This window comes from Heterodontus francisci, chromosome 19, assembly GCF_036365525.1.
Source record: "Heterodontus francisci isolate sHetFra1 chromosome 19, sHetFra1.hap1, whole genome shotgun sequence".
In the NCBI taxonomy this organism is placed as follows: domain Eukaryota; kingdom Metazoa; phylum Chordata; class Chondrichthyes; order Heterodontiformes; family Heterodontidae; genus Heterodontus; species Heterodontus francisci.
This window is the reverse complement of record NC_090389.1, coordinates 3,330,933-3,347,610: the sequence shown is the minus strand read 5'-3', so window position 1 is coordinate 3,347,610 and position 16,678 is coordinate 3,330,933. Positions and strand designations below refer to the sequence as shown.

The following is a 16,678-nucleotide window of genomic DNA, read 5'->3' as shown; positions in this document are numbered from 1 at the left end:
TAAGGAATTTCAAAGGTTCACAACCCTCTGAACAAAGAAAATTTCTCCTGATCTCGGTTCTAAATGATGGACCCCTTATCCTAAGAGGGTGACCTCCGTATTCTAGGTGCCCCAGTCAGGGGAAATAACTTCTCGGTGTCTACCCTGTCAAGCCCCTACAGAATCTTGTACTTTTCAATGAGGTCACCTCTCATTCTTCTAAACTCCAGAGAGTATAGGCAGAATTTGGGGCAGCGCAGTGGTTAGCACCGCAGCCTCACAGCTCCAGCGACCCTGGTTCGATTCTGGGTACTGCCTGTGCGGAGTTTGCACTGTGATCACGTGGGTTTCCGCCGGGTGCTCTAGTTTCCTCCCACACCCAAAGACTTGTAGGTTGATAGGTAAATTGGCCATTATAAATTGCCCCTAGTATAGGTAGGTGGTAGGGGAATTGAGGGAAGGTGGGGATGTGAGAGGGTAATGGGATTAATATAGGATTCATATAAATGGGTGGTTGATGGTCGGCACAGACTCGGTGGGCCGAAGGGCCTGTTTCAGTGCTGTATCTCTAAATAAATAAATGAAATAAATTTACTCAGCCTGTCGTCATAGGACAACGCTTTCATCCCAAGAACTGATCTAGTGAACCTTTGTACTGCCTACAATGCAAGTAAATTGATCCTTACATATGGAGACCAAACCTGCATACAGTACTCCAGATGTGCACTCACTAAAGCCTTGTGCAATTGTAGCATGACTTTCTTTATTTTTGTACTCTATGCTCACCTTGTGTTCCTTGTACGAGTACACCCAAGTCTCTGAACATCAACATTTCGAAGTTTCATGCCTTTTAAAAAAATATTCTGCTGCTTTTCTGTTCTAACGACCAAAGTGAATAACCTCACACTTCCCCACATTATACTCCGTCTGTCACCTTGTTGCCTATTCATTTAATCAGTCTATATCTCTTTGCAGCCTTTGGTGTCCTCCTCACAGTTTACATTCCCACCTAACTTTGTATCATCTGCAAAGTTAAGATACATTACTCTGTCTCTGTTGCAGTCATTATTATAGATTGTAAATAGCTGAGGCCCTGGCACTGATGCTTTTGGCATCCCCCCCCCCCCCCCCCCCCCCCCCCAGCACACGCGCTCTCTTTCTCTCTCCCTCTCTCTCCCTCCCTCCTCTCTCTCTCTCTCTCCCCTCTCTCTCCCACCCCCCTCTCTCTACCCCCCTCTCTCTCTACCCCCCCTCTCACTCTACCCCCCTCTCACTCTACCCACCCCTCTCACTCTACCCCCCTCTCACTCTACCCCCCCCTCTCACTCTACCCCCCCTCTCACTCTACCCCCCCTCTCACTCTACCCCCCCTCTCACTCTACCCCCCCCCCTCTCACTCTACCCCCCCTCTCTCTCTACCCCCCCCCTCTTCTCTACCTCCCCCCCCTCTCTCTACCCCCCCCCTCTCTCTCTACCCCCCCCTCTCTCTCTACCCCTCCCCCCCCTCTCTCTCTACCCCCCCCTCTCTCTCTAACCCCCCCCCTCTCTCTACCCCCCCCTCTCTCTCTACCCCCCCCCCTCTCTCTCTACCCCCCCCTCTCTCTCTACCCCCCCTCTCTCTCTACCACCCCCCCCTCTCTCTCTACCCCCCCCTCTCTCTCTACCCCCCCCTCTCTCTCTACCCCCCCCTCTCTCTCTACCCCCCCCTCTCTCTCTACCCCCCCCTCTCTCTCTACCCCCCCCCTCTCTCTCTACCCCCCCCTCTCTCTCTACCCCCCCTCCCTCTCTCTCTACCCCCCCCCCTCTCTCTCTACCCCCCCCCTCTCTCTCTACCCCCCCCCTCTCTCTCTACCCCCCCCTCTCTCTCTACCCCCCCCTCTCTCTCTACCCCCCCCTCTCTCTCTAACCCCCCCCTCTCTCTCTACCCCCCCCCTCTCTCTCTACCCCCCCCTCTCTCTCTACCCCCCCCTCTCTCTCTACCCCCCCCCTCTCTCTCTACCCCCCCCTCTCTCTCTACCCCCCCCCTCTCTCTCTACTCACCCCCCCCTCTCTCTCTAACCCCCCCCTCACTCTCTACCCCCCCCCTCTCTCTCTACCCCCCCCTCTCTACCCCTCACAACCCCCCCCACTCTCTCATACCCCCCCCTCTCTCTCTACCCCCCCTCTCTCTCTACCCCCCCTCTCTCTCTACCCCCCCCCTCTCACTCTACCCCCCCCTCTCTCTCTACCCCCCCCTCTCTCTCTACCCCCCCCCTCTCTCTCTACCCCCCCCTCTCTCTACCCCCCCCTCTCTCTACCCCCCCCTCTCTCTCTACCCCCCCTCTCTCTCTACCCCCCCTCTCTCTCTACCCCCCCCCCTCTCTCTACCCCCCCTCTCTCTCTACCCCCCCCTCTCTCTCTACCCCCCCCTCTCTCTCACCCCCCCCCTCTCTCTCTACCCCCCCCTCTCTCTCTACCCCCCCTCTCTCTCTACCCCCCCCTCACTCTACCCCCCCCCTCTCTCTAACCCCCCCCTCTCTCTCTACCCCCCCCTCTCTCTCTAACCCCCCCCTCTCTCTCTACCCCCCCCTCTCTCTAACCCCCCCCCTCTCTCTCTACCCCCCCCTCTCTCTCTACCCCCCCCTCTCTCTCTACCCCCCCCTCTCTCTCTACCCCCCCTCTCTCTCTACCCCCCCTCTCTCTCTACCCCCCCCCTCTCTCTCTACCCCCCCTCTCTCTCTACCCCCCCTCTCTCTACCCCCCCTCTCTCTCTACCCCCCCTCTCTCTCTACCCCCCCTCTCTCTCTACCCCCCCTCTCTCTCTACCCCCCCTCTCTCTCTACCCCCCCTCTCTCTCTACCCCCCCTCTCTCTCTACCCCCCTCTCTCTACCCCCCCTCTCTCTCTACCCCCCCTCTCTCTCTACCCCCCCCTCTCCTACCCCCCCTCTCTCTCTACCCCCCCTCTCTCTCTACCCCCCCTCTCTCTCTACCCCCCCTCTCTCTCTACCCCCCCTCTCTCTCTACCCCCCCTCTCTCTCTACCCCCCCTCTCTCTCTACCCCCCCTCTCTCTCTACCCCCCCTCTCTCTCTACCCCCCCCTCTCTCTCTACCCCCCCTCTCTCTCTCTACCCCCCCTCTCTCTCTACCCCCCCTCTCTCTCTACCCCCCCCTCTCTCTCTACCCCCCCTCTCTCTCTACCCCCCCTCTCTCTCTACCCCCCCCTCTCTCTCTACCCCCCCTCTCTCTCTACCCCCCCTCTCTCTCTACCCCCCCTCTCTCTCTACCCCCCCTCTCTCTCTACCCCCCCTCTCTCTCTACCCCCCCTCTCTCTCTACCCCCCCCTCTCTCTCTACCCCCCCTCTCTCTCCCCCCTCTCTCTACCCCCCCTCCTCTCTACCCCCCCTCTCTCTCTCCCCCCCTCTCTCTCCCCCCCCTCTCTCTCTCCCCCCCTCTCTCTCTCCCCCCTCTCTCTCTCCCCCCCTCTCTCTCTCCCCCCTCTCTCTCTTCCCCCCTCTCTCTCTGTCCCCCTCTCTCTCTGTCCCCCTCTCTCTCTGTCCCCCTCTCTCTCTGTCCCCCTCTCTCTCTGTCCCCCTCTCTCTCTGTCCCCCTCTCTCTCTGTCCCCCTCTCTCTCTGTCCCCCTCTCTCTCTGTCCCCCTCTCTCTCTGTCCCCCTCTCTCTCTGTCCCCCTCTCTCTCTTGTCCCCCTCTCTCTCTGTCCCCCTCTCTCTCTGTCCCCCTCTCTCTCTGTCCCCCTCTCTCTCTGTCCCCCTCTCTCTCTGTCCCCCTCTCTCTCTGTCCCCCTCTCTCTCTATCCCCCCTCTCTCTCTATCCCCCTCTCTCTCTATCCCCCTCTCTCTCTATCCCCCTCTCTCTCTATCCCCCCTCTCTCTCTATCCCCCTCTCTCTCTATCCCCCTCTCTCTCTATCCCCCTCTCTCTCTATCCCCCTCTCTCTCTATCCCCCTCTCTCTCTACCCCCCTCTCTCTCTACCCCCCCTCTCTCTCTACCCCCCTCTCTCTCTACCCCCCTCTCTCTCTCTCGCCCCCCTCTCTCTCTCTCGCCCCCCTCTCTCTCTCTCGCCACCCCCTCTCTCTCTCTCGCCCCCCTCTCTCTCTCTCGCCCCCCTCTCTCTCTCTCGCCCCCCTCTCTCTCTCTCGCCCCCCTCTCTCTCTCTCGCCCCCCTCTCTCTCTCTCGCCCCCCTCTCTCTCTCTCGCCCCCCTCTCTCTCTCTCGCCCCCCTCTCTCTCTCTCGCGCCCCCCTCTCTCTCTCTCGCCCCCCTCTCTCTCTCTCGCCCCCCTCTCTCTCTCTCGCCCCCCCTCTCTCTCTCCGCCCCCCTCTCTCTCTCTCGCCCCCCCTCTCTCTCTCTCGCCCCCCTCTCTCTCTCTCGCCCCCCTCTCTCTCTCTCGCCCCCTCTCTCTCTCTCGCCCCCCTCTCTCTCTCCGCCCCCCTCTCTCTCTCTCGCCCCCCTCTCTCTCTCTCGCCCCCCTCTCTCTCTCTCGCCCCCCTCTCTCTCTCTCGCCCCCCTCTCTCTCTCTCGCCCCCCTCTCTCTCTCTCGCCCCCCTCTCTCTCTCTCGCCCCCCTCTCTCTCTCTCGCCCCCCTCTCTCTCTCTCGCCCCCCTCTCTCTCTCTCGCCCCCCTCTCTCTCTCTCGCCCCCCTCTCTCTCTCTCGCCCCCCTCTCTCTCTCTCGCCCCCCCTCTCTCTCTCTCGCCCCCCTCTCTCTCTCTCGCCCCCTCTCCTCTCTCTCGCCCCCCCTCTCTCTCTCTCGCCCCCCCTCTCTCTCTCTCGCCCCCCTCTCTCTCTCTCGCCCCCCTCTCTCTCTCTCGCCCCCCTCTCTCTCTCTCGCCCCCCTCTCTCTCTCTCGCCCCCCTCTCTCTCCTCTCGCCCCCCTCTCTCTCTCTCGCCCCCCCTCTCTCTCTCTCGCCCCCCTCCTCTCTCTCTCTCTCGCCCCCCCTCTCTCTCTCTCTCGCCCCCCTCTCTCTCTCTCTCTCGCCCCCCTCTCTCTCTCTCTCTCGCCCCCCTCTCTCTCTCTCTCTCGCCCCCCTCTCTCTCTCTCTCTCGCCCCCTCTCTCTCTCTCTCTCGCCCCCTCTCTCTCTCTCTCGCCCCCCTCTCTCTCTCTCTCTCGCCCCCCTCTCTCTCTCTCTCTCGCCCCCCCTCTCTCTCTCTCTCTCGCCCCCCTCTCTCATCGCCCCCACTCTCTCTCCCCCCCTCTCTCTCCCCCTCTCTCTCCCCCTCTCTCTCTCCCCCTCTCTCTCTCCCCCTCTCTCTCTCCCCCTCTCTCTCTCCCCCTCTCTCTCTCCCCCTCTCTCTCTCCCCCTCTCACACTCCCCCTCTCTCTCTCCCCCCCTCTCTCTCTCCCCCTCTCTCTCTCCCCCTCTCTCTCTCCCCTCACTCTCCCTCTCCCCCCTCTCTCTCTCACCCCCTCTCACTCTCCCCCTCTCTCTCTCCCCCTCTCTCTCTCCCCCTCTCTCTCTCCCCCCTCTCTCTCACCCCCTCACTCTCTCCCCCCTCTCTCTCACCCCCTCTCTCTCACCCCCTCACTCTCTCCCCCTCTCTCTCTCCCCCCTCTCTCTCTCCCCCTCTCTCTCACCCCCTCTCTCTCTCCCCCTCTCTCTCTCCCCCTCTCACTCTCCCCCCTCTCTCTCCCCCCTCTCACTCCCCCCCTCTCTCTCCCCCCCTCTCTCTCCCCCCCTCTCTCTCCCCCCCCTCTCATCTCCCCCCCACTCTCTCCCCCCCTCTCTCTCCCCCCCTCTCTCCCCCCCTCTCTCTCTCCCCCTCTCTCTCCCCCCCTCTCTCTCTCCCCCTCTCACTCTCCCCCCCTCTCTCTCTCCCCCTCTCTCTCTCCCCCTCTCTCTCTCCCCCCCTCTCTCATCCCCCTCTCTCTCTCCCCCTCTCTCTCTCCCCCTCTCTCTCTCCCCCTCTCTCTCTCCCCCTCTCTCTCTCCCCCTCTCTCTCTCCCCCACTCTCTCTCCCCCTCTCTCTCCCCCTCTCTCTCTCCCCCTCTCTCTCTCCCCCTCTCTCTCTCCCCCTCTCTCTCTCCCCCTCTCTCTCTCCCCCTCTCTCTCTCCCCCTCTCTCTCTCCCCCTCTCTCTCTCCCCCTCTCTCTCTCCCCCTCTCTCTCTCCCCCTCTCTCCTCTCTCCCCCCTCTCTCTCTCCCCCTCTCTCTCTCCCCCTCTCTCTCTCCCCCTCTCTCTCTCCCCCTCTCTCTCTCCCCCTCTCTCTCTCCCCCTCTCTCTCTCCCCCTCTCTCTCTCCCCCTCTCTCTCTCCCCCTCTCTCTCTCCCCCTCTCTCTCTCCCCCTCTCTCTCCCCTCTCTCTCTCCCCCTCTCTCTCTCCCCCTCTCTCTCTCCCCCTCTCTCTCTCCCCCTCTCTCTCTCCCCCCTCTCTCTCTCCCCCTCTCTCTCTCCCTCTCCCCCTCTCTCTCTCCCCCTCTCTCTCCCCCTCTCTCTCTCCCCCTCTCTCTCTCCCCCTCTCTCTCTCCCCCTCTCCTCTCTCCCCTCCTCTCTCCCCCTCCCTCTCTCCCCCTCCTCTCTCCCCCTCCCTCTCTCCCCCTCCCTCTCTCCCCCCTCCCTCTCTCCCCCTCCCTCTCTCCCCCTCCCTCTCTCCCCCTCCCTCTCTCCCCCTCCCTCTCTCCCCCTCCCTCTCTCCCCCTCCCTCTCTCCCCCCTCCCTCTCTCCCCCTCTCTCTCTCCCCCTCCTCTCTCTCCCCCCTCTCTCTCTCCCCCTCTCTCTCTCCCCCCTCTCTCCCCCTCTCTCTCTCCCCCTCTCTCTCTCCCCCTCTCTCTCTCCCCCTCTCTCTCTCCCCCCTCTCTCTCTCCCCCTCTCTCTCTCCCCCTCTCTCTCTCCCCCTCTCTCTCTCCCCCTCTCTCTCTCCCCCTCTCTCTCTCCCCCTCTCTCTCTCCCCCTCTCTCTCTCCCCCTCTCTCTCTCCCCCTCTCTCTCTCTCCCCCTCTCTCTCTCCCCCTCTCTCTCTCCCCCTCTCTCTCTCCCCCTCTCTCTCTCCCCCTCTCTCTCTCCCCCTCTCTCTCTCCCCCTCTCTCTCTCCCCCTCTCTCTCTCCCCCTCACACATAAATTAACGTAGTGGTTACTGACTTGAATTTTGACTGCAGGTAATCTTTCTTACTACTTTTACAAGTCGAGACTGTGATTCCATCACTCAGCGTTAGTATATTATGAAGTGTTTTTTTTTTTGCTGCGTGTGTGATGTTTCCCAGGTTAGGCATGCTGCAGTAACAGCTGATCACTGGCAAAAATGGAGCAATGGAGACAATGTTTTATCTTCGAACAGCTCTGCTTAACTTTTCCTTGACAATCATTTGTTTTGCTTTTTATTAGGTGAGGAATATTGTTGACAGTCTGAAGGAGAGGTTCCCTGATAATGCAATCATCCGAGCTTTTCGTATCCTAGATCCGGATAGGATTCCGTCTGACCCTGAGAAGCTAGCTCAATATGGAAATAGTGAAGCAGCAGCTCTCCAGAATCATTTCTCAGACCTCCTTTCTAATGATGGGAAAGATTTAGTTGCAGAGTGGGATCAGATGAAATATTTAATTGCATCCAGAAAAGGGGAGAGTTTGGATGAAGTAAGCAAAGTTTTATAATATCTTTACATTTTATAGATTAGCCACTTGTATTTACCGTAGTTTAATGTATAGATTAGTGTTATGAATATTGCATGCTAATTATTGCAAAGTATGAGAATAGAATATATTATAAACCTGCTACTGTGAAATCTGATATAGAATATGCATATTTTGAAATGTTTCATATCTTTAACGTAGGAATGTGGCTTGGGTTTGTTCAAAAGGTGGCAAGTCACTTAAATGCAACTTCAGTAGTATGCTAGACTTTACAAGATATTTGGAGGACGAGTGAATATCTTTTTTCTCCTCTTCCCCTCCCACTCCCCCCTCCTCAGGTTTGCATTGATTTGGCACACTCTGATATGTGGAGGAAAGAATACCCTAACTTCTCGATACTATCAGAGGTTTGTGCGGTGATGTCTGCATCAACTGCTGAACCTGACACCGGATTTTCGTCTGTGAACTTGATAAAAAACAAGTACAGGTACAGTCAGGTTGAGTATTGGCCAGCAGTTGTTCTTAAATGGTTTATTACTGGTTGAACGATTTTTTTTCTGACTTAATTTTTCCTGCAGGAATCGGCTTACTTCAGACCAACTCGATCAGTTGCTCAGGCTGTGCTTGGAGAAGCCTGAAGACGCACAGGATTATTTAGATGCAGCCTATGCTGCATGGCTACAAGCTGAACAGTGGAGGCTTCTCCTCAAAGAATGGCGAAGAGGGGAAGAATCGAAAACTGAATCCGATTCAACTGAATCGGATCCGGATCCTTTGTCTGATTCAGAATGAAAATGATCGCTGCTGACTAGTGTCCTCGGACATGCATGACAGAAAGGGGAAAAATTCGATTTCCTTGTTAACTCGTGATTCTCTGTTGGTGCTATGTTGTTTGTAATTGTATTACAAAGAAATGTACATTGCCTTACATTACATTACATTTGCCTTACATTACATTACATTGCCTAAAATAAAAGGCATCTCCCAGTATTCTGTATACTGTTCCTTTATTGCCGATTGATAATCCAACACAACATGCTTCCACATCATAGCATGTTTATCATACAATAAAGAATTAACAAAATGGGATTTTTATACATTAGTTTAAATACAGCTGGGTTATCATGACTCTGGCATTTGGTACCTTTTTAATAAAACAACCTTGACACTCACTAGCTTTCTTAGATGCTTAAACAGTCATTGACTGTCTAAAATGATTGGATGTAATAAGTTCAAAGTGTAATTCAGCTGCTGTGATTTGTGGGATTGGTACAGCGATAGTTGGTTACAGACTAGATATGAAGTGGCAGCCTGTAGAATTGCATTCTAAATCTCCTTGGAAAGCTAATGCGTTTTGATAGTGCATTAAAGTATTCAGGGGTTTCAAAGTCGAGATCAGTTTTGGGTCCCATACTTCCTAAAAGTATAATGCAAAGTATTGGGAAAGTTTTTGAAAATAGTGAAACTTCATACTGGATTAGTCCATTTGAGTGATATTTTAAAATGTAGCAGTTAATGTAATTTAAAAAAAAATGCAAGGCTTGAATTTAGTTTTGTTTTTTGATGAGGCAGCTGTATACTACTTCAGGGAGTTCCAGAGCTCCACTTCCTGTATGTAATGCAGAAAGGGGAAGTTAGGGCTTTTATCTGAGCTGTCAATGCCATTGGCATCGGCAACATTTTTTTTAAAAAACACTTTTTACAAAAGGTTTCACTTTTATGAATGTTCAGATCTCTTGTGTGCATAGAACAGTATATTAAAAAAAAAACCTCTGGTACTTTATTATAGTACAGTACAAGTCTAGTATCTCAAAGAATTGTATAGGAACCAAACATCATTAGCCAGGAGCTACATTAAGCGTAGAATTAAAGCTGGAGCTGTAATTTACTGTGTTGACAGGTCAGTGGGCCCCATTTACTACCCTACCCTTCAGTTGTATAATCTGCTTGTATCCTGCACAGCAACTACTCCCTATTCATCATTTACCCATTTCATTTTCTTTGATAGTTCCACACTTGTTTGCATCTAGGCTACGCTGCTAACCTGGGGAGTTTCAGAACTTAGTTCCCAATTGTTTACCACCTTTCTCCTTTTGATCTTTGAATGTTGCAGCCTTTATGTACATGTGTGGAGCAGTTTACTTATGTGGTCTGTAATTGTAGCTTACCCTGAAATATTTGGTGCTGTGGGGTTCTCATTCATGAGAGCACCACTGAGGATATGGCATAAGAGCACAGAATTTCAGGAAGAGAGGAACTGTCAATAGCCTAAGCTGCAGGTGCTGCTCCACATGCAAACACCTGACTCAGTGTGAGCCACACTGCTGCACAGATCCATTAATACAAGTCAATTTCTGAACGTAAAGAAAAGAGGCTGCATGGTTCTTCCAGCCTATGTTGGAAGCTCAGTAGTGTATGAGCTTCACTTGGCTTGCAAAGGGTACTCTTGCATGCTTTCAAGTTGAGTTCACAGACGGTAAAACATTCTGTGCTGCAATTCAATTATTATTTTATCAGGTCAGTGCACACCTGCTATTCTCCCTATACTCCAGCAATTAAGTGTGAATAAGGTTTTTGATAGTTGTCCATGTATGTGTGATTGTGTTTTCTGTGCTTTTAATAACACTTATTTTTCCATGCGCTGTTTTTAATTACTTAAGCCCTTTTGTAACCATGCACCTTATTTAATGTTGCACTTTTACTTGTGAAATGGTTGGACTGATATTTGTTCTTGGATATTCTCATCCTGTTTTATTTTGCTTTCTTAAACTACTCCTTTGGCTTGCTTAACATAATTGGTATAGCACATTGGGTTTGGTAGTAAATGTGTCCATCATGTCTGTTCTGATGCTGCTTAGTTAAGTAAATTTTAGTTGCGTAAATTTTAATTTATTGCACTTGTTCAGTGTCACTTTAAAAATATAACACTAGTTTGCCAAAAAATTACTGTAACAGGATTTCTATAGAGTGCATGATTCATTTGTAGTATTTTTACCGCAGGCTGTTCATTCATTATAATCGCAAAATCTCACATTCACACTTGAGTAACAAAAGAACTTAATTCAAGAAGGTGCTAACGTGTTTACATTGAATTACTAATGTGTTGTTGTGTTTAGGTGAAATTGGAAATGGACTGACAGTATACAGTGTGCTGAGCACTGAAAACGGATATAATTGAGGAAATATTATGCTTGGAGCAGGATGATGCATTTAAAAATTTATGCTTGGAATTCTGGTATTCTGTTAATTTGGGAGATGGAAAATGATTTGATGCGTTTAGAATTCTGTGCTTGGATCAGAATTACACTTGGACCAGGTATGTGGCTGTGCTTCACTGGAATTGATTGTATTGCGTTTTTGTACTGTATACAGGCTGCTGTTGGTCTAAAGAAAAATAAAGATGTTAACAGTTTGTCAAAGGAATTCCTTTTGAATGTGATGAATTCAAGCTGCACACACAAGACTTGTGTTTTTCTTAATGTAAGCAGTAATGACTCAATTACTCTAAGTTGGCATAAGGAAATGTAGGCTGATGCACTGTCAGCAATCTGAGACAAGTTCACTTTTGTGCGCTTTGATTAAAAAAAGCCTTCTGATGAGGTCATCATGAGGCAATTGCAGTGAATGTTTAAACTGCAGTTCATTTCCTATTTCTCAGCTTTAAAACTATAACTGGCTCCTGCAGAACATGTTTTTCATAATGAGAAAAATATGATGCACACATTGAGCAAGTTCAAATAAATTAAAGGTCTGAAGCTGTTAACCGAAATGTGCAGCTTTAAATGTCCATTGTCGGTTGTATATGAGAACTTTGAACAGTTAGAAAGACATTCTGTCTGTACGCTTAAGATGCCCTGCCTTAATTCAACAATTCACTATTTTAAACGGTTAAATCTTCCTCGAGAATTTCAGTAGTGTAGTCCTTTTTAACATTGTTAAATACAGTGGTTGAAACATAGGATTAATACCTGGTGAGAATATTACATAAATGTAACTACCTTGTATGCACTATTCATCGTGCCTGGGTTCGGATAGAACTGATGAACTTGGTGCATTGATTGAAATTTTTGTGTAATTCAATAAAATTGAGACTCAAATCAGAATATTATGGGAATGGTAGTGTAAGCTAATATTTCTATAATTATACTTATATATTTTATAATGTCTCCTAAGGTAGAGGGAATTAATTCATGAACAGTTTGAACAGGATTGTATTTTGAAAATGTATCCAGCGTGGGTAAGTTGGGGTCTAGAAACAATGATAGTGTTTAGTGAAGCCCCAGTCTTAGCCAGAAAATAGGGCACAGTAGTTGGGAGAGCACTGAGTATGTACAATGTTAAAATAAAAGCCACTGAAGTTCTATGTCATGGCTTAGATGGTGTAAGGTCACAGTCTCCAAGTGTGGCATGCACAGATTGACACTGGTGCATCCTAGGAATTGACTACCTGGTTGAGACTTTTCACTCGAGGTGCACAATCTGGTGGAATTCAAGTCGTAGGCTTCATGGAAACTGCAGACCTGTGTGAATGCATTTATTACATACAATGGCAGATCTTCTGAGTAAGTGTTTAGTGTTTTTGCAGAATGATTGATTTATTTGGCACACATGCTCTCATCAGCAAACAGCCTGTGTTTTGGGCGGGGGGGGGGTGGGGGGGGTGGGGGGGGGGAGGCGCGGTGGGGGCAGAAATGATTCCATCTGAACTTGTTCAGACTTGAAAATTATCCTCTAGTCCTTTGTAGCATTTCACTCCTTAAATTTATTGCCTGAGCTAAATTTTGTTACTATATATTTCTGTAATATGTTCAGCTGGTTGTTCCATCATTAAGTCAGCAGCTATGAATCACCATGATTTGGAATGTTTAATAGTAAACAAGAGAAAGGCTTCTTGTACACAGCCTCAAACATTTAATGCCATTAGGATGGAATGGATTTTGGGCAGCATCTATTCTAATGTTAAAACAGATTGTTTATGCAGCTTTTTGTAACTTTGAAATGGTGGGCACATCCAAAGATTTTGTAGGGACAAAGTAGAATGCTGCCTTGCGGACAGAGCCTGTAATTAGACAGTGGCCAGAGCCTTTTCCATTATATATAATGTGGACTGGGATTTATAATGGAAAAGCTGGTACAAATGGATGACAAAAAGGAACTAAGGTTTTGTATATAAAAAATGTGAATTTAAGATTTTCATCATATATTACATAAAAATAGTACATGGCACCAAATTCTAATAGTGTACCTGTGAGTGATGCTATAAACATCCCGTTACATTACAAATTGTGTTAACCAAAGAATAATGCCTAGTGGTTATGGTACAGGGCTAGCATGTCAATTGCGTTTAAATCCTACCATGGCAAGTTGTGGAACTGAATTAAATAAGCTATATTGTTGGAAAAAAAGCGATAACTATGGATGTACATAAATGCTACCTTGTTACCAAGAAGAAAAGATTAAAAAAGGAGCTGAACCTTGCAGTCCGTCAAAAAAATTAAAGCATCTGAAGTACCCTAATGGGTTAGTGAGGGGTCAGATTAGGCAACGGTGCTTTTAACCTCCTAAACATACTGGCCATTTAGAAGGAATTACCTTCAAAAAGTCGGTAGGATGAATGTCCCATCTAACATTGCACAGATTGGCACAAATGTTGACTGTATCCAGAGGAAGAACGTTGATTTACCCGATGGTGCCTTTTGGGGAGCTGAAAGTGGACTGTTACAGGAAGAAAATGCTATGGCTATGCCGTGTTGCTGACTCCATGAAGAGAATTAGCAGGACGAGGAGGAAGAAGAACATACCAGATGTAGGAAGCAGAAACCAAACCCCAAAAGAGTGACATTTCTGAATGTGGTTGTATTAAGGAACAAACCTCCCACACCTCCGCCACCCCACCTTTAACAGCACTAAGCAGTAAATTAGCAGGTTGTCTGGATGAAGCCCGGACCACCCATGCATCCTGTGACCTTGAAATGTGAATGTGGGCAGATGACAGCTTGACCTCTTTGCGGAACCACTCCCCAGTATTGTAATAGAATAATGGATGAAAGAGCATCTTCTGTTCTGTTAACCACAACACCAGGAAGCCTGTGGAGTGTTTTCCCCTTTTGCGGAATTTTAAATCAGAAGAGCTTCTTACAAAATATGAACATGGAGTGAAACAGTCAGCCCCTCCCAGACTGAGCCAGATCTGTGACTGCCCTGAATATGGTCCGTGGTGCATGCCCTGCCCCACAGCACATTAAGAACAAAATACAGGTGAACCTCTTTTTTTTTTCTTTTTGTCTTCCCTCCTCTGATTGAACATAAATTAGCATCAAATTAGATGCCAATACCCCCATATCCCACCATCTTGCTGGTTGCACCTGCAGGTTGTAAGCTCTTCCCTCAAGCTCCTCTTCTCTTTCTCCCCCCGCCCCCCCCCCCCCCCCCCCCCCAAATAAAATGCTAGGTGCATTTCCTGGTTACAGGTCCTCTGCAGCCATCTCATTTGCCTTAGCTCACTCTGTTGCTTGCCTGTCTGTTAACCCTACATTGCCTATCTCTCCCCTTTTTTGTTTGCACCTCACAAGGATTAGTGGCAAGAAACCAGTGGTTCCCTCACTTAACTGTTTCCTGACTTTCCATTAGAGGCTTTATTTTTGAAATTCAACTTAAAAACAAAGTTAGAATGGGAAAAGATACTGTGCCTTTATCATGTGCAACTGTTTCTATCTCTTAGCAATTTAAATCTCCAGATCACAATATATAAGCAATTGGACCATTTATCTTTTTTAACTGTCCGAGCACAGGCAAGATAATCAGTTGACTTCAAAATTCAGTGTATTTTGAAAATGATAGCTTGAGGCAAGTGACTTTCCAGGAGATGTTTATAAACCTTGCATTTAGTACTGCTGATTTATTGCTGGATATGTGTGACTCTTCTCCCTTCCCACCCTTAGTATGCTGGTTGAGGTTTATAAGGAACAACAACTTCTAAACAAGTGTAATCAGTACACTATCATTAGCTTTAAAACAAAAAACTCTTAAGCTTTCTGAATAAAGCTTTGAAAGTTGTTCTCTTGCCTTTCTTAAAAATTGTGAGCCAATTGAACATAAGATGCCAAAGAAGATTATTCACTAAGTACAACTGACTGGTGTCAGTGCATCCGGAGAAGCTTTTAGATATACTACACTTGCTCAGACTGTACAATCCAAATGCAGTTTCAGTATCATAGCTCTGGGGGGAAAAAAACTACAAGCTCAGGCTTTTGGACACGTACAAAAGCCAATTCAATTGATAAATCTGTCTTTTGTTGTAAAACTAGTTTTTTTTTGCTTTAAACCCTTACTTTGGATAGTTAAAATTTCAGTTTACTGAGGGGCAAAATTTCCAGAAAGCAAATGGAGTGACCTGTGGGTTAAAGATAAAAATGACCAAATTGTGTTACAAGCTGACAATTTTACATGGTGAGCTTCATTATCAATGTGGAGAAAATATGCTTTTCTGTAGTGGCTTTCATAACCTGAGGATATCTCAAAGTGCTTCACAGCCACTGAAATATTTTTGAAGTGTAGTAGTTAATGTTGTGAGGCAGGAAAGGCATTTATAATGGATAAAAAGTCGACATGATTGTGCCAAAATAGATCATTAGAAATCAGATTTTGTAGACATGCAGTTTGTGCAGAAATAAGATTTTGATAATATATGCAATGATTATCCTTATATTACACCGATCTGAGTACCAACATATGAGAAAAGTTGAGCAAAAGATACTAACTGTAGAGATGAGTTGATTGTTAAGGGATATTGGAAGCCTCCAGAATGCAAAAAATCAAGAATGATATAAGAACATGGTTCAGACAAGGACACCTGTACAGAAGGCCTACCAAAGATTATTGTGATGGTTTGGACATGTTTCAACAATTGAAACAAGTACTCTCCATTGCTCTGCATCAAAAAGCCCTGACGAACGAGGCAGATTTGGATAGACAATGTCAGGTGTAACTTGTCACGGAAAGGGATACAGATGATCATGGAGTGGATTCATTTGGCTCCGCCATCACTGCTGAGCTGAGGGATGAGAATTTAGCAGGAATATGAACATCCAAATGGACTCCTTTGAATGAAGAATGAAAATTAGTCACAACTGATGCTTCAAACCGTTATTTTGTCGTTACCTTTTCCTGTAGTTTCTCCTAATGTGAAAGCTAAGTTGGCTTAATCTTTCTTTCTAAAATTACAATTAACTTGACTGAGCTCACCTCAACTCAAATTGTTGAAGTTGGTAGTAGTGGTGATCTGCCCAAGGGCAGGTTCTCTGCTCATTTCTCCATACCTCTGTCCTACGCTTTCCTCTTCAGTTGTTCTTAAGAGCTTCCCATTATTTTTTTAACTTGCATGAGAAATGAACCATATGACTAAGGTGAAAGTATGTGAGATGGTTTCCCGCTGTTTTCCTCATGTGCTTTCAAGAACACATATGTCCTGTTCCTGAAGGATCCTTCACCTGTAAGCAGCTTGAACAGCTTCAGCTCATTAATTATGCCCAAAAATATTTGCCGGAACTTCCTGGATTTGGATAACTGAGTTGTATCAAACACCATATATGTGTGTTTGAATGTAATCTGGCTGCTTCTTCGAGCTTGGAGACAGTGGTATACTCACATTTGTTTTGTGGAAGGCAGGCTTTTTTTTTTACACTTGGAGTTTTCTATGTGTGACAATTTTTGAGACATGAGGATGAGGGATAAAGATGTCATTTAGGTCAGGTCACTGCCCCATTTGTGCATGATGTATCTTTCCGGGATGGGAATGGGAACATTTCAGCTGAGATGCGCACATTTGAATTTAATTTAGAAAATGTGGAAATGATCTTGGTGCATGCCACAATTAATACTGGTTGTAAGGATGTTCATATGAACTTGATGTTGATTTCTAGGTCGCACTTGAGTGGGAAAGGCTTTTTAAGGGGCAAGCAAGAATAATGGGATATATATTTTAGATTTAGAGATACAGCACTGAAACAGGCCCTTCGGCCCACCGAGTCTGTGCCGACCATCAACCACCCATTTATACTAATCCTACACTAATCCCATATCCCTACCACATCCCCACCTGTCCCTATATTGCCCTACCACCTATCTATACTAGTGACAA

The 16,678-nt window shown here is 48.6% G+C and overlaps 2 protein-coding genes across 5 annotated transcripts in view; both read left to right on the top strand.

The window, feature by feature from the left end:
• LOC137379934 (NCK-interacting protein with SH3 domain-like) overlaps positions 1 to 16,678 on the top strand; it is a 423,995-nt gene that overhangs the window by 93,646 nt on the left and 313,671 nt on the right. The gene's annotated exons all lie outside the window — the stretch shown is intronic.
• On the top strand, positions 733 to 10,962 carry LOC137380358 (uncharacterized). Its single transcript, XM_068052285.1, has 4 exons — positions 733 to 783; positions 7,294 to 7,542; positions 7,878 to 8,026; positions 8,118 to 10,962. The coding sequence occupies exons 1-4, from the start codon at positions 733 to 735 to the stop codon at positions 8,329 to 8,331; spliced, it is 663 nt and encodes a 220-aa protein (XP_067908386.1). The 3' UTR covers positions 8,332 to 10,962.